At 39.6% G+C, this 26,504-nt stretch overlaps 1 protein-coding gene across 5 annotated transcripts in view; it reads right to left on the bottom strand.

Moving 5' to 3' along the window:
* The window catches only part of foxp1b (forkhead box P1b), a 154,519-nt gene that overhangs the window by 59,529 nt on the left and 68,486 nt on the right, over positions 1–26,504 (bottom strand). For all 5 annotated transcript variants that reach the window (XM_086167869.1, XM_086167871.1, XM_086167868.1 and 2 more), the window contains exon 5: positions 20,626–20,794. In XM_086167869.1, the coding sequence (XP_086023995.1) occupies positions 20,626–20,784 (159 nt within the window). In that variant the 5' untranslated portion in view covers positions 20,785–20,794. The remainder of the gene's footprint in view (positions 1–20,625; positions 20,795–26,504) is intronic.

Raw genomic sequence — 26,504 nt, forward strand, 5'->3', positions numbered from 1 at the left:
ATGAAAGGCAACTGGGCTGCCACATGAAAATATGTACCATTAAGATACTGCATTTTCATACTGGAGTAATCAGCTCCACTAGCTTGATGCTGATTTAATCCACTTCAGTGGAAAGCCTATCAGCGCACAGCCGTGTGTCAAAGTCCCTCTTATGCCTCCTCACAGCGAGTCTGGTATTCAACTCCCTGTGAATGAGGAAGGTGTCATTGAGAAGGAGGCAGATGGGGAGATATGGAGGCAGAGAGGTTTTAGCCGCAGAAAAGAAAGGTGAACACCGGCGAAAAAAGAAAGAAATTCAAAAAAAAATGTAAAAAGAAAAGATGCATAAATAGATCTGGGAATCAGCAGGCAGACCTCGGCCACTTTTCTGTTCCGTGACCTTATATTTTTGTTCTTGGTATATGATGCCCGAGGACGCCCATTGATAAATACAATGACAACATCCTTTAAATATATATAAAGTGAAGGAAAAGTGCATGCCGACTGCGCCTGGTACTTAGATGGCCTGTTAGAAAACATGTACTACTTTGGATTGCATCTCTGTTGGAAGTGTTGCATCACCTTATAGCAGAGTGTTGTGCTTGGGAAAATGGGTGCTTCCAAAACCCAGCGTGAGACCCAGACCGAAATCTGTGTGCAGATTTATCAAGCATGAACAATATTGTTTGAAATGGGAAGAGATATCTAGCCTGGTCTCATAGACAGAAAACGTAACATTATTGATACACTTGAGACAACTAGGATACAACCGGTAAAACCCATAAATCTTTCAATTTAGTTGTGGTGAATATAAATTAATGTGGTCCACACACAACTACAGGACAGTGCTTGAGGAGAGAAAAACTGATCCAACAGTAGTGATAGTCATGGAGTGTCATTGTGCTTGAGGTCTGAGATGATGGCCTGTTTTGTCAGGCAAAGACTCATTGCCCTCTACATCACAGTGCTTGCGGCCAAACACACTGTAGATGTAGAAATATCTCTTTTAGATGAATAATCCCACAAATCAGTGCGGAAGACAGCGAGATGGACAGTGCCTGCAGGACGATGGTTGAATAATGGTATCTGCTCATAAAGAAGACAACTGCATTTAATTTTCCGGCGAAATATTGCATTGTTTTCTAGCAGACGGATGAACAGGTAAAAAAAAAAAGAAAGAAAACAACAAAGAAAAAAACAGATGTTACCTATTCATTACCTCCTTTGTGGAGGTAATGAATAGTTGTTGGGGTACCCGGCATTAAAAGCAGTCTTAACTGCAGCTCTCTGTGGTTTTTTGACAGTACATCTTTTCCCACTGATGCTCACTGCCTTGAACTGTCCTGACCTGGGACCTTACACATCATGAGCTGCTGCGGGAGAATTCCCAGTGTGTATGTGGAGGGAGAGTTCCTCCGAAGGAGAGGATTTTCTATAAATCACAGTCCAGTCCAATTGGCTATGGATAGAGTTGCAGCAGGGAGGGTGCAGGGTGGGGGGCAGCTCCCTGGGAATAGCACTGTCTCTGTTGAAGTCATTCCAAGATGGGTAATATGATCCAATGCCGCCAGGAATAAAAGGGAAGGAAGAGAAAAAGAGGGAAAAAAAACAGATTGCCTGGGCCATAAAGAGGAACAATCTCCAATAGGGTCTAGACACATCACCCATCACACCATACTGTAATCTATTACGGTCTCACAAGCAGATGAGGTGACACATGGTAAGTTTAGATTTTTAGTGCATCAAGACTTTCTCTTACTGATGTTCTTCGTTGTCGTTGATGTCAAAAAAAAACAATGTGGCCACAATAAACACCAGAAATGACTGTCAATTTCTAACCCTGTGCATTTCTCAATGAAAGGATGGATCTTTTTTGGAGAACATATGTAATTTTCAAGAAGAAATAGAGAAGAATATTTGTATTTCTGTATACGTGGCCCTGTGATCAACTGGCGGCCAGCCCAGGGTGAACCCTGCCTCCTGCCTAATGAAAGCAAGGATTGACTCCATCCTCACCATGGCGCCAAGTGCAGGATAAGCAGTATATAAAATTAATGAATGAATGAACCTCATTTAAAAGGAAACTATGAAGGGCATAGACAAAGACTTTGCATCTGAAGAGCTTCAAACTGGGTTTTTTTTTTCTCTCCCCGTATGCCCAGCAGGCAAAAACTCAATTTGTTCAGGTAAAAATGTACAGAAATAACAGTAGCTGTCACATGCTCCAATTTCTCTGTAAACTCGTTCATAATGAGTTATGTCCTCTTGTCAATTAAAGTTTAAATCCAAACAAGGTGAATTATTTTGTGAGGGAAAAAAACAAGTCTGTAATCCATAAACTAATGGTTGATGGACACATTTTTTTTCGTTTTTTTTTTTTTTTTTTTTAATGTCCATCTCTGTTATGTGTTTTCTCCAAATCATTTGTAATAAAGTTCAAAGCGATGTACTGGTTTTATTTCTAGGAACTTGGCTAGATGTAGCAACTAAGGCAAGGTACACAATTCTAATTAGAAAACCCTTTTCCTGCAGTGTTTATGGACTTACAAGTCATAAAAATGTTTTTGAGTGTAAGCACTTTTCCAAACTGCTTCAAGTTTAATTAACATGCGAAGTGCAATGCACTGACAGAATTGGCCACCCTCAATCTGTCTGAGCCACCTTTAGCTTGAGCTGCTGAGACCTGCGGGCTTCCTTTGAGATCGCAGGTGATGATCACAACTCAAATTAAGTAATGCACTAAGCTTGAGGAGCTTACATGGACATGTGATGGAAATATCAACAATAATAAATACAGGGAATAGTCAGAAGAAAACCTCCTGTAAAAATCTATTTCCAAAGCAACTTGAGCACCACTCCAATTAGTGTAGAGCAGCGTATAATTTCCCCAGATGTTTTATCTGCCTTAATGACTGAACATTGCACATATACAGGACTGTCTCAGAAAATTAGAATATTGCGATAAAGTTCTTCATCTTCTGTAATGCAATTACAAAAACAAAAATGTCATACATTCTGGATTCATTACAAATCAACTGAAATATTGCAAGCCTTTTATTATTTTAATATTGCTGATTATGGCTTATAATCTTCAGAAAACTCATAATTCCTATCTCAAAATATACTGCTCAAAAAAATAAAGGGAACACTTGAACAACACAATGTAACTCCAAGTCAATCACACTTCTGTGAAATCATAGTTTCCACTCAGGAAGCAACACAGATTCATTTTGACTTGTTTTAAGGACATCACATCAAAGTTGGATCAGCCTGGAGTTTGTTTTTACACTTTAATTTTGAGTGTGATTCCTAATCAGACCTCCATGGGTTGATACAATTGATTTCCATTGATCATTTTTGTGTGATTTTGTTGTCAGCACATTCAACTGTGTAAAGAGCAAAGTATTTCATAAGAATATTTCATTCATTTAGATCTAGGGTGTGTTTTTTAAGTGTCCCCTTTATTTTTTTGGGCAGTGTATTAGAGTATCATGAAAAAGTATTTTTTGTATTTTTTTTTTAGATTGCCCAACACAAGATAAAGAACTTTATCACAATATTCTAATTTTCTGAGACAAGTCCTGTATACGACAAATCACCGGCCCTCCATTTTTCAGAACTCCCCTTCGTAGCTTCTTATTTGAACAAGAGTTGAGCTCAAAGTAAAATGTGGGTGGTACAAGTAGCCTAAACAACAAGCACTGCAGTAACCAAGGGCATGTGGGCTATAGAGCTGCTGGGCTATTGGGTGGGGGGATGACAGACTGCTGTTCAACTCCATTAGCTGCTATGAGAGAGGGGTGCATCTAGCAGCACACGACCTGTGAAGAATCTTAGATCTCACTCTATCTTGAAATGGGGACTGCCGCATTAATTCTAGGGAACTGTAATCTCTCAAGCAAATCAAATTACTCTCATTAAGCACAAGAAGAAAACTGCCTCTGTAATAAGTATGTATAAAAAGTATTTATTACCAATAATCACCTCTTTAATATGAGATAGCTTACAACAGCTTTTATTTTTGCTGATTAAGTTTAAAAACGGGGAAACAAGGAAGGGCACATCCTCACTGACTCATACACACGGCATTCACACACACATACACACCACACCCGCTGACAAAAAAACACACACACACACACACTCTAATACACAGCTCATGGAGTTTATGAGAGCAGTTGATACAGTGATTAAAGGGGAGGGTATAAGGATACAGTGCTTGAGGGCCTTGGAGAGGACGTGCATCACCTAGTCATAAAAACACACCTCTGTCTTTAAGCCTGCACCAGAATCGCTCTCAGTGGGTTCACTCGGAGGTGAATTGCTTAAGAATTTACATGCAAAGCAGCACGTCATCACCCAGACAGCGCGTTGCTGTGTAACTTAGCTGATACTTGCTGACCGTCACATATCGGCAACACTTTGCGAGGCTTTGTGACCAAAAGAAAAAGTATGACAGCTGGCCGTCGTATGAGACTGATGGGAAGTAAACTCTTCTGGAGATCTTGCTGGTCACTGAACACATAGTGGAAAATAATCTGATATTTCTTTGAAACAGGTATCTCCAGTTAGATCCTTTAATCTGCTCCTGAGTGATGACATCTGAAAACTACCAAGACGGCTAATAAAAATACATCAAAAAGTGAGAACTGCCTCCAGAAAATCAATTAGGACTTTGGGTCAGTGGGTCATTCATTTACTGTTTCAGCATAATTACCTGTTTTTCTTTTTCTCATTTACTTCTTTATACATCAGGGATATCAAAGTCCCCGCAAACCAAAGGAACACATTTTCTGCGATAAGTCAAATTAAACATCAATTCCTGAGAGGAAAGTTCTGTCAAAGTACAATGCAGCAAAGCTAGAGTGTTCCAAATAACAAATTCCCCTGATGCTACAAAAGACCATTGTCTCTGGTGTCATCTATTGTAATACACACACACACGCACACATTTATACATGCATACATACATACATACATACATAAATAACCATGAGAAACAAATCAAAGATTGATGTAGTTGGATATCCATTATAATGAAAATATGCTCAACTGTCAGTAAATATGCCTCCATCTGATGTGAGTGCTTGGCAAGAGGACAGGTTGTGGCGATGCTGTTGCCCTGTGGCTACAAATCACTGCTGGTTCTTCTTTGCCTGTCTATCAAAAGAGGCCGCATCTACTCCTGTCCGTCCTGCCTGGTATGATTCATAGTGCGGGATGTGGGAGCTGGGGCGACGGGAAGGGTTGATTTTGGATGTGCGATCCTCTATTGAAGAAAGATGTCAACATGGATTTAGGGAATTCCATCTATAAAGTAAAACGTGTTGGTCTTATATCGACAGGACAATTCGTCATGTAAAACGGGGAAAAACGAGATGGTCCATCTGCAGAATATCACATTAACACTTTGTAAACATCCACCCGTAAAGGAAATTGTTTTGATTGCAAGACTCTTGTTAGGATTTTCCTTCCCATTTCGCAACATCTGGTTAAAATATGGGCCAAAGCAGGCTTCCAGGTGGTTAAAATAGTCTGAATACATGCACACATATAAACCTTCCTTTTTTTTTTTTTCCCTCCGCACTTCCCTTTTTCTTAACTTGTTAGTGATTAAGTAAAAAAGGCAGGGCTGTCGCTCCCCACATTACACCTGCCAGGAAATATCTCTGTGTGGATATGCCGGGACATGCACCTGTATGTGGGAGCTTTAAAAAGCCCGGCTTTCCGAGAGATGAGAAATAAGGGCAGTTTTGGGATCACCTGTTGTCCTCAAAAGCGACAAATATTAAGGCTGAGGATGGTGGATTAGGAGGAACAGCATTCAGCTTAAGCAGCCAAAGTGGACATACTGCTCCACACACTAATTCCAACAGGCCAAAAAGGCAAGTGTTACTACTTTTCCTTCAGCTCGTCCTCCGTATGGGACCGGTGAACACGGGAGAGGCCTCAGGAGTGGAGCGGAGCACAGGCGGTTGTGATAATCTATCAAGACGCTAGTACTACCGAGTGCCCCGTTCCCTCACCTCCGAATCCCGGTGGACCTGTATTCAATTTAACACGAGAGGACATAACCAGATTTCACTCTTTGCAGGAAAAAAAAAAAAGACAGAGCTTTGACACTTTTACATTTGAAGCTGTGTTTTCAACTGATTAAAAACCCTCTCTCTGCCTGACTTTCTCTCTGGCAGGATGAGTTAATGTGAGGTGGGCGTCCATTTCCTGTGTCTCCTTTCCTTCTAAATCGACCACATATAACTCACAGTTTCCCCTCGCCTATCTTGATTACGCACCCCGAGATAAGAACACCATTTATTGTTTTCATTGAGCTTGAGTGCTAAGACAGAGAGCGCCAAATTACTCTCAGATCCAGACAAATACACCACAAATCGCTTATCAAATCAGTCTTCAGTGCCGGTGATATTTTGAAGAGAATATCAACAGATCACAGTGAGGAAAAACCGAGTATAGGGGTAAGATATCAGCTGCAGACCTCATCAAACAGAGTGAAAGCTAACTATAACTCATGTCTGCATTCCCTTTGGAGAAGCAGGGAGCTGGTATAAAGTGTATTAAATATGAATTGGGCTTTTCTGTATATCCTTCATGTCCATGATGCAAAATGGAACGGTAGGGGAGTAGAATAATATGCGTTATAGCTCTTAGACATTTATAACGCAGAACAAGAGCTGTAGATGAATTCACGAGACACAAGATGCATCACTGTGGCGGAGTGTCACACTGCCCCTGGTTGTGGCGGATGGTAGTGAGGGGTTGAGAAGTGGAGGGTATTTACTGATGTAGTTATCTTGTCCTGTGACAGTCAGGATCACTCAATCAGCCGGCAATGGCTGGGCTCAGGCAAGCATTACATGCGCATCCCATACTTCTGGGGAGAAGGCGTCAGCCCGGCCAAATCTGATCAGCAAACGCGGTTCCCTTGTGCCACAGCTATCTGAGATGAAGATGATATTATGTGGAAGTGAGCAAAGCGATGGAGATAGCGAAGGGGGAGACGTACGGAGCAAGAGGGAGAAAAGGAGTGTGACTGGGACCTGAAGGTGGGACCTCTGCTGCTTAAAGGAAAAGTGTCCCTCTTGGAAAGCGGGGAGATAAAACACTGCTACTTTTAAATAGCAACCATGTGTCTTGCAATACATCCTTTAGCGGATCAAAGAACCAATCATTTATATTCTGGAGACGGTCTCGCATTAATTATCAATAATTCCTTGTCTGTCCGGTAGAGTTACATACCTATTAAAAACACAATCCTGGCAGAGCAAAACTGACATTTCTAATGATTCCTTGAAAAAATTAGTGACATGTACATGTCATTAAAAGGTTGGAGAAATTTGCATTCAGCAATGAGGAAAAATAAATATAGTGTTGAGTGTGCAGATAAGGGCTCAGTAATTAGGAGTAAGCATTGCAGTAGTGGAAATCATTTGAAGAATAAACTTGGACTAGTTTGATTCTTTCTCTGTTGCCCTAAAGATATTTTACATTATTCAATCCAAAATACCATCTTTCTGATTCTAACTTTTCTTTTGCATGTTAATGTTTAATAAGAGCCCTTGGCTATCTATGGGCACAATTATTAGATATCCGCAGAGAGAAATTAAAAAATTAATCATACTCTCAATTTTGTACTTCTCTGATCCATTGGAAATGACTTTAAGAGCTGTGGCTTCTCTTCTGTCATAGGCTCCATCTAAACAAAATCAATCTGTTGCTAGAGACAGATTGCTTGTGCGAGGAAGACAATTGCATCAATACAATTATTAAATGATTATTCATATGTTGGTGCTTGTCCTGGTAATTCTCAAACGCTGATAAGACTTGTTGTGAAGGCTAAAGAGTGCAGACCCCCCCCCCCCCCCACACACACACACACACACACACACACACACACACACACACACACACACACACACACACACACACACACACACACACCCAGCCTCTGAGAATATATTCAAGTTACCACAGATATTACAGCAAAGTAAAGAGGGGTTTCCGTGAACAGGCATTGTTTGAAACGTGTGTGTGTGTGTGTGTGTGTGGCGGGGGGTCTCTTTCTCTTGTTTAAATTCCAGAGGTGTCATTAGAACATTGCAATTTATATTTATTTAGTCCTCTGTTCCTAAATATGTATTTCAGTGTTTCAGTTGCAGAAGGGATGTATCATATAGCCGACATAATAGGATTATCACTGCCGACTTTACAAGAGAAATAGCCGACGACCTGTGTTTTTGTAATTATAAGTCTATACAGATAAATTACCAATTTGTAGGCCATGTATTTATTGATTTTGGCCCTTGTATTAGTCTTCACAGTCTATTATGATTTTAAATATTCATGTGCTGACAAAATAGAATCAAGTTCCTGGTGGGAAATAGATTTAAAAGGAACTTGCAGATTTAACTGTGCTGTTGAATGATGTTTGCTATAACCTTAATAATATAAACCTTAATAATTGTAATTGAGTTCAACATCACTGTCTTTATTTAAGGAAAACCTGTCAGCATTTCTATAAAGGTGAGACAAATGAGCGGATAAAATCAAGCATGAAAGTGCAACTGACCAAGGCTCTTCTTGTAGCAGTAATTTTACACTAAAATGATGTGTAATCAAAACAGGGGCCATTTTACAGAAAACATAAGAGATTAAAACTAAACACAGTGAAGTTGTTCTCTCACTGATTGGAAATGTGTCATAGATAAATGGGTCTTGACATGATATGATAAATCTATATGTAGAGACAAGCATTATCTCTAATAAAGTATACCATTTTGTATATCTCTAGTAACAGGAACGTTTACTGAGTTACACTGAGGCTTCTGTTAAGGTAAAAGGCAAAACAAACTATCATCAAGGGTCAGCCTGGCTTAAAGCTGTTGCAAATACTATTGGACTATTGTTATAAAAATATATATTTTTTTTAATTTGTCATAGGATGTGGAAAAAATAAAACACAGTAATGGATCTTGTGTGCTCCACAGACATCACAATAGACTCCTGTTGGTCTAACTGTTTTTCCTCCCGTTTCCCATGCGAGTTCCGTACACAGAAGACCCTCCTCTTTAAACATCTCGTTTTTAACATCAGCCGAGAAGCAGAACTGCTGCCGTTTGTCCACTCAGTGTCTCCTAAGGCATGTCATCCACCTCTAATCAAGCAGAAAATGGTCATAAATATTTCTTTCTGCTAGATTTCACATTCACATTTCACGCAGTGACATGATATTTTTCCCCTACCTCCAGGGAGTACCTAATGCAAAAAACAGTTACTTATATTCGAGGCTCATGTTCCTTCAGTCAAATGCAGAACGCACTCCCCTGTTTGCAGGGAGAAAAAAAAAGGGAAAAAAAGAAGGGGAGAAAAGGGAAAAGAGAGGAGGGGATAGGCATAAAGAGGACTGTCTTATTTTCTGTACCATTTACCAGCTGGTACTTTCACAGGAATCCCATTACATCGTGTCAAAGATTGTAAACAAGCAAATAACAACAGTAGAAGAGAGACCACATTGAGTGTGCGGCAAACATGGTCTTCCATTCTCTGACACTAACTGAGGAGAGAAAAAACATTTGCTTTTTTATTGTACATTTAAATACCTAATGCTTCCTTTTTTGTACAGAGTAAAAAAGATTGCCAAAGGATTTATGTGAACCATTGTCTCTGGCCTGGCTAAGTATTTATAGCATGTCATTCAGAGGATGCAGAGGTGCCATTGCTATTATTTATGGTGAGACATCCCATCATGGCATATCATTCTCTAAATGGTATACAACTATTCACCAGTGAATACCGACCTGCACCATTTTTCTCTCAAATAGGGGCCATGTCACACACTGAAGATGCAGGAGGGTTGTTATTAATCACTGATACACACTTCACACTGGATGAATACATGTCAAACAATCAAATTTACTTCAAGAGACCTATACATTTACTGGCTGGCCTTGCATATTTACTTCAATGAAGGCTCATTTCATCATGAGCATTGGTCATTTATCAAACTGCATTCTGTGTGCCAAAAACAGAGCTGTCATTTTTCCCTGGATCTTAGACGAAACACTTGCTTTTTTCTGGTAACTTGAATATGTATATTACAATCCATATTTACTTATCATATTATTTATGTGTGTTTTTGAAATCAGCATTTAAACTGTGCCATCCATGTCACTGCAGAGCAAGTGGCCCCCGCACTGCTAAATATACAAGCATTTAAGAACACATAAAAGGGCTGCATTATTATCTGTTGTCAAATCATAGAAATTTTTATATTGGTAATATGTTTATGAAGCACTTTTCATCAAAGTGCTGAACAAATGAGAAATTTAGAGATATAGCAGTAAATACTTTCAAAAGAAGATACATACACATTCTTTAACTGAACATAATCCCATGCGAATAGTTGTTGTAACTCTTTGCAAAATATTACCTCACAAGATTATGGATGTTGACAAACAATGGTGGAAAAATACATCAAGACAACCATTATCTTCCTCCAGGCTTTTGAATACTGACTAAAGCCGAACTTACCATTAGCTGTAGTCGTATACGAATCTGAGATATAACGTAATATAACCGAGTTCCCATGGAAATCTAGCACTTTCCCCTCTGTCACCCAGTGCTGCCGGTGCTTGTTGGGTAACACCAAGGATAAGCACTGATGTCTGTTACCCATATTGTGCCAAACAATTATGAATAAGAATATAAATCCAGGCTCACTACAGGACTTTCAATTAGCTTGGCGTCATAGACGCATCCCTGTATTCATACATTCACAAGCAACAGAACATATTCGGTTGCATAAGCCATGAATGCACATCCATACATATTTACAGAATTATACAAACACACCCAAACACAGCACTCACACAAAAACATAGCTAATAATCAAAAACAAAAACTCTACCTTTGCAGCCTTTCATGCAGCCAGCAAGGATTAGGGATTATTAAACAAATAAGTGTTTTAAAAGGAGACAGCCCCGGTTTCAATTTCAATGGTCCATTTAACCCTTATCTGCCCAAATCCTTGGGGTCCATTCTATGTTAATTGGATCTACATTGCACTAGCATCAGGGTGTTAACAAGCACAGCCTATGAATATTAATTACCCTGAAGTTTTATGCATAGGAAATACTTCACTGATACATATTAATTCTATGAAGTTTTTAAAGTAGTGCTCTCATTAAAAATGAATGGGCCCAGTGCTTGAATGTTTTCCCAAGAGAAATTGTGCATCCTTAAGTCTTTCCCTAATAAATTGGGTCAAACTGGAAGTCCTCAAAGAATAGCTTCCCAATAAATTGGCGTTATCATTCAACCAAATGTAAACATTCCATCTGGGTGTGAGATAGGGGTTTAGTGAAACACTGTTTTAACAATGGCTATTAACGCCAGTCATGTCAGTGGGTGTACTTCCCCATCCAAAGTCTCCGGGGGCCCCGTTAAAAAAAAAAACGGTTACTTATTTACAACACTAAACAGAAACTTGTTCAGTTAAACACTGCAAAATTACTCTTTGTGCCTGTGTGTGCAGATGCAAGGATTAATGTATGTGTCATACAATGTGGAGAATTCAAAAGTTACCATTACTGTAAATAAAACATTGAGGATTTTTTAGCCCTCTGCCCAGCCCAGGCCTCTGTGCCATCTAAAATCCAACAGTATCTCTGTCTTCCATTACCCGGCTGTTTTGAATACTTGCTCAAAGTTTAGAGTTGCCAACTTCAGCTAAAACACACAGTGTGCCCATCCAAAAACATCCGGGCACCATACAACAAGAGTCCCTCTTAAATACACCAGCGTGCTCTTGCATCCTTTACACAGGAGGTATTAGTATCCACACTCAACTTTGAGGTTTGCTCACCAGTCTCCATCATAATCGTTGTAGATATAAAATTACCGCATGAAAAAATGATAAAAGGGCAAATCACATTTGTCAGACAAGTTGTAGGCACTGCAACAGTATGTCATTACTGCACTTGGAATACTGTGCCATATTTCTGACCCACCACTGGTATTTTTGAAATAAATGTTCATTAGTATGGACACAACTGCGATGTGATGTGATGCTGTAGCTTTAATGTATTCTGTGTAGTCAATGCATTGGAATTAATGCCTCATTGAGTTAATAATCTCTGCAGTAGGTGAGCAAATCTTTTCATATTGCACATTCCCTCATGTTTCACCATTTAGTTGTTCTTAACCCATATGAAGGATGATTCTAGTGGCGAATCACACATCAAGCTGTGGCTCTTTAAAACATAATATTTGATCTAAGAAGAGTGGGATAATTAATGAAAAGAACTTGCGCTTTATTCAATGTAGGTAAGAAAATTAAAAAAAATGTGTAGACTTGGTCAGACGCTGACCAACTGGAAAAAAGTCATGGAATTGTGAGGAATTTTTTTGTATGATAACATATTCAATCAAATGATACAGGAGTGTTTCAGAAAATTAGAGTATTTTGATATGTGATATTTATGTAATGCAATTACAAAAACAAAAATGTCCTACATTCCAGAATCATTACAAATCAACTGAAATATTGCAAGCCTTTTATTATTTTGATATTGCTGATTTTAGCTTACGTCTTAAGAAAACTCAATTATCCTATCTCAAAATATTAGAATATCATGAGAAAGTAATTTTTGTTCTTTTGATTGCATTACAGAAGATAGAGAACGTCATCACCATATTCTAATTTTCTGAGACAGTCCTGCAGAGATGACATCAACCTGCATTTAAGGCAGGGATTTCATGCAACAAGATAAATGTTGAAAACATACTGTATTATTTAAATATTTGACGAATTTTTGAACACCAAGGAAAAAAGTCAAAAGCTTTGTATTTGGCTTTATGCAAACATAAGTTCCCCTTATACACCTTGTTCCTTGTTGTTCATGTATCAAATAATGCAATCCTTGTTAAGCAGATCTGTTTGTTTAATACACACGGAGAGCATTACACAACATGTGTAATCATGTTTGGTTGTCACTCCTCTGTTCCAGAAAGCTGTACAAAACTAAGGTGCTATAATGTGTTGTTTGTTTTGGTTCAGTTTAAACAGTTGGCAACAAGGAACAACTATGTGTTTGTCCTTCACAAGTGCTGATTTTGATTTACAGGGTTTTGTTTGCCAACATGAGGAGGAAGAGGAAGAGAAGACTGAGTTTCCCTTGTTTTTATGTCTCATGGAAGAAAGAGACTAACAAATCCAGAATAAATAGCAACAAAATTTCAAATTTAGCTAATATTGCAGTCATTCAGTGAGACACTCACGGCACATTTGCTTATTTGCTCATATGTGCCCTGAAATGCACAGGATAATATTAATCTATCTGCCAAAGTCAGCGATGGCAAATCACTGTAAACTATGTTTGAAATATGTGTGCATAGTTTCTTTTCTTTAATTCTTTGATACGATGACAGATAGCTGAATATAAATGCATATTGCTCCCACGCGTGTCCATTATGATTTCCACATAGTCAAACAACTGAAGGATCCCCTTCCTGTTGCCCACATAACCAAAGTGTGTGTAAACAGGACGTCAACCAGAGAAACAGTCAACTATTTTAAACTGTGGGTTTGACACACATGCAACCTGTGCTTCATCTCTCCCAAGTTGGAGAGGGGTGGCTGGAGGTAGACTCAACAAAATGGATGAGTTCATAGGCTGGCGGTCTTGGATGACGTCCACAAGACAAAGGATATGTGGGAGGTAAGTTACCTACCAAAAATCATACTCAGTGAAAACTGAGGTACAAAAAGATATTTAAATTGTTTGTCTTAGACAAAAAAAAAAAATTGTAAAAAGCAAAAAATAATAAAATAATATAGCTTATTTATCTGGTATGAAGTCTAAGTTTCAGATATAAAAAAAAAGGAATCTTCAGTCATATGAGGTGTTTTTTTCCTTAATCATTTCCCCCATTTTTTCCTAAATAGCAACGCATCACTGTTCAATTTTCACCTCCATCTGTGTGATTATTAATCAAATCACACATCAATTGCCAGAACCAGCAAAGAAATTTAGCCTGTAATAAAACTGTCATGTGCTGTGGTATAAAGACAGATGTTGCCAGTTGTGTGATAACATAATTAAACTGTTCTGTGAAGGATTCTATAAAATTATTCAAATTGGAAGAGCACTATCATTTTACCAATAAAGCAATTTAGGGCAATATGCAGTGTCATAACACTGATGTTATCCTCTTTCACAGATTTTCCAATAAGTTGGAGCCTGTGCTTGGCCTCCTGTGACAATATGAACAATATACAGAGCGATACCTGAGAACTGCTTGAGAGGAAGACGTATCAACACGGACACTGTAGACACATAGATTCTTTCAGAGTGATCCGCTTTGTTAAAAAAGGGGAGACTTACCAGTATTAGTATTTTTATCTCTGAATTTGTGGAGGCAACATCAGTGTTATGAAAAAAAAAGATATATATATGCGTGTGTGTGTGTGTGTGTGTATAGTATGTATTGAAATAAACTAGAAGTAGTTGCAAGTATCCTCTTCTAATTAAACAGATTAAATTGTCAAAATGTTGTTTTTATCATCATTAAGATATGAACACTTCAGTAAGGCACTGTTAGTTTTTTTTTTTTGTTTGTTTTTTGTTTTTTTTATAAAACTAGCTATATAGCTGGAAAAAGCTAACACACAGAGCCAAATTCAAAGCAAAGAGCTAAACTCTAAAGGGCCTTTTGCAAGGGTGGCATGGCTGAGCTACTGATGTGGTGCATCATGTGTGGAAAGAAAGGTAGGTTTTGTAGTGAGAGGCCTGCAATCGAAGTGACTGCCCTCATCAAAAGTTGAAAGACATTCAACATCTTTGCCTCCCCGAACTGTGTTTACATTAGGCTCGCTTCCAGGGCTAATGGGGTATACTCTCGTCTCACTTCCTCCCGCTAAAACTACCTCTGTTCTGAGTACTGTATTAACGTGCACTGTGCCACAGTACCCATGATTATTTGAGACCCACTACTTTTTAGCAAGATGGGAACCAATTTAAAGATTTCTCATTGGACTGAGCAGGAGGGAGGTCAATTGAAGGTGGAGGATGGACATTATGGCAGCAATAGACAGATGCTGCTGACTGCCAAAGACAGGCTCCGTGCGCATTTTTTGAATTGTAAGCCAAATGGTCCTTAATTAGAGACAAGAGGAAAGAATTGTGACGTGGCTGCCGCACTTCCAGCTCTTATTCAGAAAAACAAATCCATAGTTTAATATTCATTAATTCATCATCCGTACCGCTATCTTGCATTCAGGGTCACATGGGGGGCCGGAGCCTATCCCGGCAGTCATTGGGCGAGAGGTGGGCAATATATCGAGGCGGCCATTCACGCCGTCATTCACACATCTGGGAAAACACAAACTTGTGAAGCTGTTACCCCAGTTTCAGTCCCATCAGCACCAGTTTGTGACCAGAGCAAGTTGGGTCATGTCACAAACAGGCAGAGAGACTGAAAACAGCTTTGGTACGGTACCTCGTAACAATATTGCCATATTCGCAATAAGCTCCCTCTCCTGATATAGAAACTGTAATATATTGGAGGTTGAACAGACAACATGAGGGAAATCACATTTGAATAACTTGGCTGATTAGTTGTAAAATAAAAAAAAATAAAAAAATCAAGATCTACTCAACATGCTGCGCTAGCAATGTCAAATGTTTTGCCAAAAGATTAATTAGGCGGTTTATGTTTGCCATCAAGCTCAAATACATATAATTATAAATATGATATGATGTGATAAATATGATATGTACAAATATAGAACCGCACTATTTGGGCTGAGAAAAATACAGTATTGACTTTTGTTTCCAAACTTTGGATGCCGTTGCATCATTAAATTGACAAGCTAGCAATTTATTCAGTAGGACAATCACAGCTGTTGGTCAACAACACCAAGAAGAAAGAAATATTTATCCCATGTTTAGAAATGCACCACTGCTCTGAACTGATATCATAGAACAAACACTGTGATATGGACAAAAATTCAATTTAAGGGTATGGTGACATGGCTGCATTCTCTTGGTACGTCATAAATATGTATTTCAACCAAACTATTGCACCATCTCTCCTCTTGGCATAAGCTCTGCAGCAGGATACATGCGATTAGTGAGATCTGAGGCAGCAAAGCTTCCCTGCCCTCATCTCTGACCTGAAGCTGTTCACTTGCTGTTTGGACATTAACCCCAATGTGTATAGAATGCCAGAAACCAGCAGGCCATGCACTGCCATTACACCTCTATTGTGTGTGTTGTGATAGCAAGGCTTATCATCTAGCGCTTCCCCCTGAAGCCTGGCAGGATGGAACTCAATGACGATGGCTGAGACATGCATTTCCACCTTCTCAAGCATCCACGAGAGACCATGTCTGACTTGCATTATGCAAACAGGAAACCTGTGCTCACTCAGCTCTAACTGTAGCTCCTGCTGTGGCGTGTCACTCTCTGCTCTCCGTACACGCAATATTTCGGACACCTTGACCGTGCAAAGCAGAAAAGAAGAAAAAAATATATCTTATTTGTAAAAAAAAGTTTCAAAAGTATTCAGATGCTATGTTCTAAAAACCAATGCCTATCCATTTTTGTTTTGGAATATTGTTGCTGTATATTTGCTGAGTAACACTAGGAAGGAGGGGTCGACTGATATTGAAGAACTACTCTAACATTTAAAAAAAAAAAAAAAAACTGAATCAAACTTTTATACTTGGTATCTAATATTAATCAATTCTATACTTTAATAACTTTAATGATAGGAGCCCCTTGGGGAATTAAATGTGACAAAATATTACAGAAACAATGTGTATAAAGTTGAATGCACATAATGCTGAGCTTATACCAAGCGATTTTTACGGTCGGCATGAAACTTTGCAAGTTTTACTGTAGTCAAAGCATGCTCCCATTATCTCGTTTGTAAAGTATAAGGTGGTAACCTGAACTTTTTTAGATCAGTCTTTTCCTAGTCTTGGGCTCACAACAATATCAAACGTGTTTGATATTACAGCAAATCTTTCAGGCTTTACGGTGACGTAACACAATCAACAAGCTATAGATGAGCTCGAATGAAACTGGAAACTGAAAACCTCGTAGACCAACAATCACCAGAGTGGCGTTGGTGACAAGAGACCGTAATTGTTGGCTGTATTGATGAACGTGAAAGGCAGAGGACTTCCCGATCAACATGGACCATGCAAAGAGAGGAGCAGACGGTGGAGCTATCGGCAGAATGGACCGGCTTGTACAATGTCAGGTCTCCAACGTACCTCGACTGAGTGGAGAACGAAAGGCGAACCAGAGGCTCTGCAAATACTCATTGAAAACATTGCATGGTGGGGAAAAAAATTGCTGAAAGAATCTAGTTCTACTTTTGTAAATGGTGACCCTGTGAGGTTGTTTCAAACAACGGTCTTTGTAAAATCTCAGTCCTAGACTAAAAACCTGTCTTTAAATGTGAGCAGTTGTGAGATGATAGTTTTCCGCAAATCGTTTACAAAGCTCTTCAAGGTCTTCTGATGTATTGGTAGCATAGAAAAGTGACACCACAAAACAGTTGTCAGCGTGTTTTTCTAAGACCACAAAGGGCAGGGGAAGGCACTGTTGACAACACAATACCTTTTCGGGAAAACATTTACATTAAAATCACAAAAAAAGATGAACTCATAAACACTTTAAAAAAAAAAACCTCTGCAGCACAAAAAGTAACATACAAACCTGACTGATGATAACTTAAGTTATTTCAAATTTAGACTCATGGCCAAGCATCTATTGTTTCGTGATGAAACATGTTATATAATTGTTGTAGAAGTGAAATATTTATTTATCATAGCCAAACAACTTCAAAGAAACAGAGCTGTGACTGAAATGGCTGAGGGGAAGCGTATCTAAATTTCCACAGTATCGATAAAAGACTGTTAGCAAGACAATGCCTTTTCTTCCCCCCTCAGGTCTTAATAAACAGTTTTCAGTTACTAATAGAGACGGTTAAATCAAGCTTATGGTCCACTTCCCCCAAATCTGTCTAGTCTACAAGATGAATTCCCCTGTCAGAATCAAGATAATCAAACAGATTACAATTATTTCATCCCCCATCTTTATTAATGAGGACTGTCTTTCATAGTTATGTTCCCTAATAAGAATAAATGATACGTCACTGCCCGGTTTGTTGTTCTCACTCTCAAAAGGGACTCTTGAAAATTTGCACTTTGAGTCTGAGAAGATTTTAGATTGAGTTTGCGTTACCTAAGAGTAAAATAGTGCAATCGTCTGTCAGAACAGACTGAACAATGCAAAAAAAAAAAGAAAAAAAAGGAAAAGCAGAAAAGGAAAAAAAAAACCTTGATTGCACCACCCAAACACACATTTGGAAAGACATTGAAGAAGAGACTTAAAAGGAAACCTGGACTAAAACAAAAAGTTCAATAGTATTAAGTGATTGAATGAAGATTGTAACGCCTTGGAGACAATTAACATGGTTCATGGTGCATGAGTGAAAATCCTGGGTTCTCCTAATGGGAGAATAAAGGAGTGACTGCCTGTGTTAGTGGTGACACTACCGTAGTAAGCAGCTTATCAAAGCCTAGTGTCAGAAGCTCAAACTAAGACTACTGCTTCTCCGCAAGCATGCCACAGTGACTGCACACAGGACAATCAATGCAACTCCCTTTCTGACAAAACCTGCAAGACACAGCGCCAACGGAATGGCTTGATAAATAAAGTAAATGAGCTAGCTATGTACCACTGCGGAAAGCAGAGCGCATAGTCGTTGGCCTGCAATGCACGGTTTACAAAGAGTTGGATGTGTTTCCTTCTTTTAAATGCCACGGCGGATCCCGAAGAGTTATACTTATTTCTGGATGACATGAAAACAGAGGCAATATGCTTGGATGGCCAGCTCAATTCGGGTAAGCTTTATCTCCATCCCTTGTTGGTGTCAAGTGCACATCCATGACACATTTCTTTTTCTCTCCCCTTCTCCACTGCCTAACATTCATCAAAGTTGTAACCCTGTTGTCTTTGCAGAGCGAATCAGAATGTGCCCCTGGCAAAGAATGAAGGAAAAGTCAACAGGAATTAAGTTTCAGTGCAACTGTTTACTCAACTGTGGCCTGCAGTTATTGAAATTTTATCCGTGGTTTTGTGTGACTACTGCAGTAATGAATTCAGTATGGCTATGATTTTCTCACTGACGACATTCTCATTTTAAGTTGGAAAAAAGACGTGTGGAAGGTGGGGTCTGGGGCTAGATCTGGCACTAGGGGAGTGGGGATGAAGAAAATATCTCAAGAGGCCTAAAGGCCTAACACTGAGGCTGAGGAGTAAGACACACACACCCTTTCAGGTTTAAGATCGGCTAACATTTTTCTCAGGTTTCCAAATACTGTCTCTCTTAAAAAGTGAGAAAAAAATATGTATCTTCTTCCAAGGCACACACGGGGTAATTTCTAACTGTTTGCATCTTATTTGTGTATGTGTATATGTGTGGTTGATATTAAGTAATTATGGCATATTGCATCGGATTATAAAGGTGTACTGACCCTATTGAGAAGTTGAATGCATTGAAAATGTATGTTTAAACATTTTTCTAAATGTAATGTTCAATATCATCATATGGTTATTGACAAATATATGTTGACCGCGTATGTCATTTTTCGATCGTGCTAAAATCCATGAATATAATTTATCTGACCAGGAGACTGTATGAACTGTCATTTGGAGATGAATAATGTTTTAACCATCACCTCGCTAAAATGATTTCGTTAGTGTCAAAATATCACAGAATGAATGAATCTACAGACAGTTGGTAAAAGACAGTGAACGACCAAGTGAAGTTATTGCTCAACTGCATATACATGTATTACAGTTCTTCTATTTTCCGTGCTCCAGCATTGTTTGCCCCACAATACAAATGCTGATAGATGTACTGTGACAACAGACAGCGGCACGGGGCCTGTGCATCATCAACAAATAGCTCCTGACAACAAACCTAGTAATCCTGTCGGAAAGACCAAGATAGCAGAAGACACAGTGATCTTTTCAGTGTTGTTTCCTTAAACACACTGTCGTGTGCCACACATAACACTGACACATACAGAAAGAGCTTGTCTTTTTGACTCAAAACAGAGTTGGTGATTTTTTTTTTTTTTTTTTTCGGCTACACCAACAAGCACTGTGTTGTGCATCTCTTCACCTCATTGGCTAACGCAGTCAAAGGGTTGCCATCACTGCAAGTGTGATGTGTGTTTACAACGAACCGGGGGGGGACACTGTCATCGCATTCATTGCGACAGTTTCTTAACTGTCAACAAAATCCTGTGGCACCTACACACTTAAAATATGTCGAAACACCGGTATAAATATTTTACCACGATTTCAGATGCGGCATGCTACAATAAACACATCCGCAACCAAACACAATCACAAAGAAAGAGCACTTCCCCCTCTTTAAATATTGAAATAGTGCTTCACTATACATAAATAATAATAATAATGTGTTTATGTACTAGCTGTACTTTGGGGTTGAATTAAATATTAAGCGGCACTTTGAGAGAGGGTGTGGGCCTGCTGCTGACATGGCTTAATAAAGCAGACAGGTGTGAAAGGGGTGCTGGTCTACCTGGTGCTGCTGGAGATGTAGGAGGTCAGCCGCAGTCACCTCTACGGATGGCGTGGTACTCTTTGGTCGTCCCTCCCTGGACCCGCCCTCCACATTTGTTCCCCCATTTTGATTGGCCGGTCCGTTACTTGTCGCCTCGGTCCCAGATTCTTGCATCATGACTTAAAAACTTAAGACAAAAAAATAGGGACAAGGAGAAAGAGAGAGAGAAAGACAGGCTGAAACAGCTGTAACAACACACAGCAATGAGGTTGTATTTCAACTTCATGCCAAGGTATAAACATTTGACATATCCTTCCCATATAATTTCACTTTTATTGCAGGTTTCCATGTTCAGCTGTTCTTTGACATATTTTGTTTGTTTGCTTGTCGAACATGCACACACACTCGGAGGCTGATTTTCCAGTAATGAACCCCTCCTTTGTTTTGTCTCATCTGGAGCAGATCCCTTGCAGATGACATGTACATATTGGTATTGGAGAGGAGGGGGTGGATTTTGTTTGTGTTCTCCATTATGGAGTATATACAGAGATGGAGGAAATGGAGTCCAGCATATATCAGAGAGGAACCCAACCTGAGGAGAGTGAAAGCAGTGGAGCCCAAGAAAACACTAGACCTCCAAAACAAAACACTTTCTATGGAAATGGATATATTTACTTGCATGGCTCCCAGAAGAACCACTGCTGAATGACTTTTTAATGGGAAACAGGGCGACTGTGTGAGGCCTGCCAAAAGATCTCCATGAGAAACATCCAATCTGAGTGAAAACAGTAACATCCTCCAGGGGTGCACAATTAACACCAAAATACAGGACTCAATGTAAACAAACTCTTGAGTTGTAGGAAAAATGTGCATCAGTTAACCCCGCTCAATCAAAAAAAAAAAAAAAAATACACTATGTACAAACAGTGACAATGTGGTTATTTGTGTCAGCGTGTGCATTTGGTTTGTTGAAAAAAAGGGATCGTAGTAATCGATGTTAAATATAAATACACAGCTGCTAGCTTACAGATTGTGTCATATGTTTGGATACATAAGACAGACCTTCTCCAGCCCTCCTCCCCCCCAGGGGATGTGTGCTAGTGATGGTGACTGTGCTCTGTATTCCTCAAATCTGTAGAATGATTTACAGCTATTGTGAGTCGGTGGCGGGCCTCACCTTGTGCAACGTATCTAGCCTCCCAATTCCAGAGCAATTAATGAAGCTGATCATGTCAGGCAGTAGCAAATGAACTTGCCTACTTAATTATTTATATGAAGCAGAATAAATGCCTTTAAAACACAGGGTTTCATCATTAAAGAAGGTGAAAATGGAACCAAATGCAGATTTATGGTGCCGCGTGTAAGGCAAATAATAGAGGGGCCGATACGAGTTAATATGTGCTCAACTACATAGGCAGATGGTCTCTAGAGATGCAGATCTAAATAAGATGCAGACACGCCCAGACATGATAAGGACACACACTCAGCCTGACAGATAGGAAATTGAGGTTGACAACTTGTGATTCTGAATATCTGCAGAGAGTAGTTGAAATAATACTCTAGATGTAGAATTAATAAAAAATAACAAACACGGTCCCTTTAAGTTCATCATGGTTTTCAAAAAAATGTCTCACAGCTCACTATCATCAGTAGCAGTTGTTGGCTACAGGGAGCTAAAACAGAACCAGAACAACAAAAAAAAAAAAAAAAAAAATCAAACTCAGGGTGCAGTATGGTTTACATCTACTCTCCTGTAGAAGCCATCCTTGCAAGAGGCATATCCGAGTGAGTCATCTGACACTGTGGCCTGTGCCGGTTCAGTTATGTGTCACAACGCCCCCACACTCAGGGGCCTGTCTGAGCAGCTCTGGCCCGGCCTACAGGCCCTGTTCTCTGGCTGGGGCTAAAGCTGCCCCCCCCCCACCCCCACCCCCCCAGACAGATGTTGACCTGGCTCACCCCTCCAGTCTGGCATGGACTCCATTCATAATGGGATTTTCTAAACAGGGAGTGAGCGAGAGGAATACTGTGAGATGGGATGCAGCCAGCCACAACTCCATCTACAGGCTCTTCCAAGAACCAGCGTTCCCTACGATACACCAATTAGAAATAAGCATTCTAGGATTAAATCAACCAAATTAAATGCAATTTAAAATATATTATGCTGACTAAGATCACCGCTACAAATATTTATGCAGAAGGTGCAAAAAAAAATCGGACTCCTTTTTTTTTCTTCACGAATGAGGTAAACGCTAATTCTGTTCAAGAATGTTATAATCATAATGAAAAGGTGTACCTTTCAAAATGCATGGAATCTCCCAAAGTAATCACAAGAATGAGCCACTGTAGTATTTTAATGTATGCGAAACCAGTGACCCACAATAAAGGAGAGAATGGCTACAATGAATGCAAAGTAATGCGCGTATGCTTGGAACCTGTACTGATGAGGCTGTGGCTAAAATTAACACCCAATTAATTTTCGAAATTGACAAACAAATGAAAGCCATAAATCTACTTTCTCATTAATTTTACCACAGAATAATTCAAAGCTGAAATATCAGGAGCAAAAAAAAAAAAAATGGTGGATAAAAGCAATGGAAAATGGCCATTATCCATCATAAATATCAAGCAGATAGGAAAGAGCCTTATTAGAGAGTAGGGTTGATAACACTGTTAATCTATAAAGCACTGAGGCAGGGAGGCCATGATCATTTGGGGTTCAGGCAACTCTGCCACGTGACTTATCCTTGCGTTTGTTTATCTGTCTTTTTATTTTAAAAAGGATAGCGTTTGCAGTGATGACTCAAAAAGTTTTTCCAGGCGGTCCATTAAGCCACATGGACATATTCAGCTGTAATTATAGGTCAAGTGTCCTGCTAAAAAGGGTGCAGTTGCTGGAGTTAGAAACATGTGTGTTCCTGCTCAAATCAAACACACTTCAATACAAAACAACAAAGACAGCGAATCATGAGAAAGTAGTACAACCGTGTATGGGCGCACGGCTCGGCCAATAATTTGCAGGGAGAAAAAAAAAAAAAAAAAACGAAACAAAAACAAAAAAAAAAACCTGCAAAGCATTCTATCCCAGTGAGAAAAACCTTGTTGATATAAAATGTCACAACTTCATTATTTCATCCTACCACACATCTGAGTGAGAGTTAAATAATCAGCCCATGAATTATTGAGCTTTGGATAAACATATTTTCTGAGTTGAAAGTTAACTTGACCTTTGACCAGAAAACTTTAATCAATTAATCTCAGAGTCCAAGGAGAATTCCGTGCCTAATGTAATGAAATTCCCATTCGGTGTTGATGAGATATAACGCTCTAGAGAATGTGATGGACTGATGGGCAGATAACCTGACGATGTAATGTCCAAGACCAAGATATAAAACCCTGTTTCATATTCACAACGACTGTTAATATAATAAAATAAAACAATCCATATGAAAAGGAATAGCAGAGCTGAATAAAAAGAAATAATACTTGCTCGGCTGTTGACGATTAGATGTATACAGTAGTTATTCTGCAGGAGTTCCTCTTCAAAACAAGTTCAGGGCTTGAAACAAACATTGGATTGAAAAAAAGAGGTCTGAGTTTCTGTTTGATTACACTACGTTTTGTTTTCTCTGCCGCTCATATGGAGAGTACAGTACAAACAAAAGTCACATGTGTTTCCCACCTGACTAGACAGGTTGAAGGTTAAGAACAGCCGGCGGCCAGAGCTCATCAACCTTGCCGTTCCTCCTCTTTCCCCCCTTTGCTAGAAATCTAATGCCTGTTCCCCTGTCATGGTTGCCTGGAATTCAACAGCTCACACAAGTAAGCAGTTGATTCAAGGTAGGCTTGGCCTGCGCAGCTGTGCTTTGACCCTTCTACAAGTTCTGTTTTTCTTTAATGCTCATGACAGTAAAGCACCAGCAGCCACCTGCTTCGATTCACTGAGTTCTCACACAGTCTCTGTTTACACAAGCGCACAACAAAAGCACAACATTTCTTGTGTGAGATAGAGACGTACAAAGGAGGAAACAATGGGTAAATGGTTCGTTTAAGCAGTGTTTAGGTTTGGCTTGGTAGCTAGACCCGACAATACACGAGTTTGTGCTCAAGGTGCAAAAACAGAATGCCGCTCAAGGTTTTTGAGGAGTCTGAGGTTTTCCTGTACTTTGGCTCCTGACTCGGGGGGGAAAAAGTCAAACACATGATTAATGTTCGATAATCCATTATCCCAGCCCTCATCTTTGGTGAACTAGTCTTTGAAATTCCCAAATAACCTTTAATAACCTGTAGTCCCATAGCTATCGGAGTTTTCTCTAAAAACATTCTTCAGCAAACTGGAGCCACCTAAAGAGGAACTCGAAAGAATCTGGGCTCATTCGCTTCTCTGACGAGGAATTAACGGCAGAGATGACGTTCTGTCAAAGGAAAATCCTCAGTAAATTAGAATGACCATGTAATCTTGTTCACCACGACCCATCAAGTTACAGACCAACAAAGAATGCTGTATATCTAAGCTACTGTGGCAATAGTATCAACACACATGGGCTCCTAAAAGTAATACCTACTATTTTGAGTGCAAACCCCCATATCCAAGCGCAACAACACACATGAGCACAGGGATATGAGCAGGCCAACCACACGGGAAAACAAAGCAGTTGTTTGTTAAATAAGTGATTGCTGCCATGGCTACAGTAAACAGGAGAAGCTGGGGTGGAGGGGAAGGGGGACTTATGAACAAATATCTCCTTGCAAAAGCCATTTAATATTAACCAGGTGGAATGATCAGCCCATTTCCTAGGTGACACTCAGGGCAGGCAGAGTGTAAACAAGTTCTAGGATGTGAGAAGAGGAGGGCCAAGCTTAGGGAATCAAGGGCGATGCAAAATGCAGCTTTGTGTAGAGTAAACAGCGAGAGAGAAGTCAAGATAAACAAAAAGTAATTCTTCTGCCATTTGAAGGCTCATTAAGCTGGCGTGTTGCAGCTGCTAGCAGGCCTGCGTGAACGCGAACGAGAGGGGACGATGGCGGCCGCGCAGTCGGCAAGGTGGTCTCGTTCGCTCTGACACCATTGCCGCGGCAAAGAAAGTGTTTTTATTTTCTTTCTTACCCCCCTTCCTCAGATCCAAGTGGCTCCTCACAAAACCACAGCAAGGAACGTGTAAAAACATGTTAAACATTTACCTTGTTCAATTATTCAGTAACTGAGTTCATTGAAATGACAGTGGATCTCGGCGTGCTTCAAGAGACGGTATTCACATCAGGATGTGGAGTGGAGAGAAGGCATAATAAGTAACTATGTGGAATTGATCCAACAAAGATGCTATGTATTGTAAAATAAAACATGTTTCTTTGATTCATTTATTCATAGTGGTGTAAACAATAAGGTCGTGTGTTACTCCCATCTACTGGATCAAACAACCGCGTTGTTAAAAACAAGTAGTGATTATAAACAATGAGATCGGAATGGTAGTGAAGGGACTTTCAAGATGGGATTCACTTTGAACATGGATTTTTCATGCATACAACAACCTGCCATCTGCTGAACTGATGAGGTTTTCCCGCCCAGAATCTATGCTGTTCTTCCCACCACAACAACCTTTATACCAGTAGTCTCCATAAATAGTTACTCAAAGTAAAACGGGCATGAAATATGAGAAATGGTCCCAAACACACATTTCCAACACATCCAGAATGATAGAATTCTCAAGCATGAAATCTAGATTCAAAATGCTTACTACACTGTCACCAGAGGGAAGGAGCATGACATCCACGCAGTGCTGAATAGGATGATTCATATGAGTATCAAGCTAATATCACTCTACAAGCCCGGATGAATAAACAATATGAGAGGTATTAGGAGGCGGACTCCAGCGGAGAAGCTGAGTGGATCTATAATT

Source organism: Fistularia commersonii, chromosome 21 (assembly GCF_037954325.1).
Source record: "Fistularia commersonii isolate RoL2024-O1a breed Wild chromosome 21, RoL_Fcom_v1.0, whole genome shotgun sequence".
Classification (NCBI taxonomy): Eukaryota; Metazoa; Chordata; class Actinopteri; order Syngnathiformes; family Fistulariidae; genus Fistularia; species Fistularia commersonii.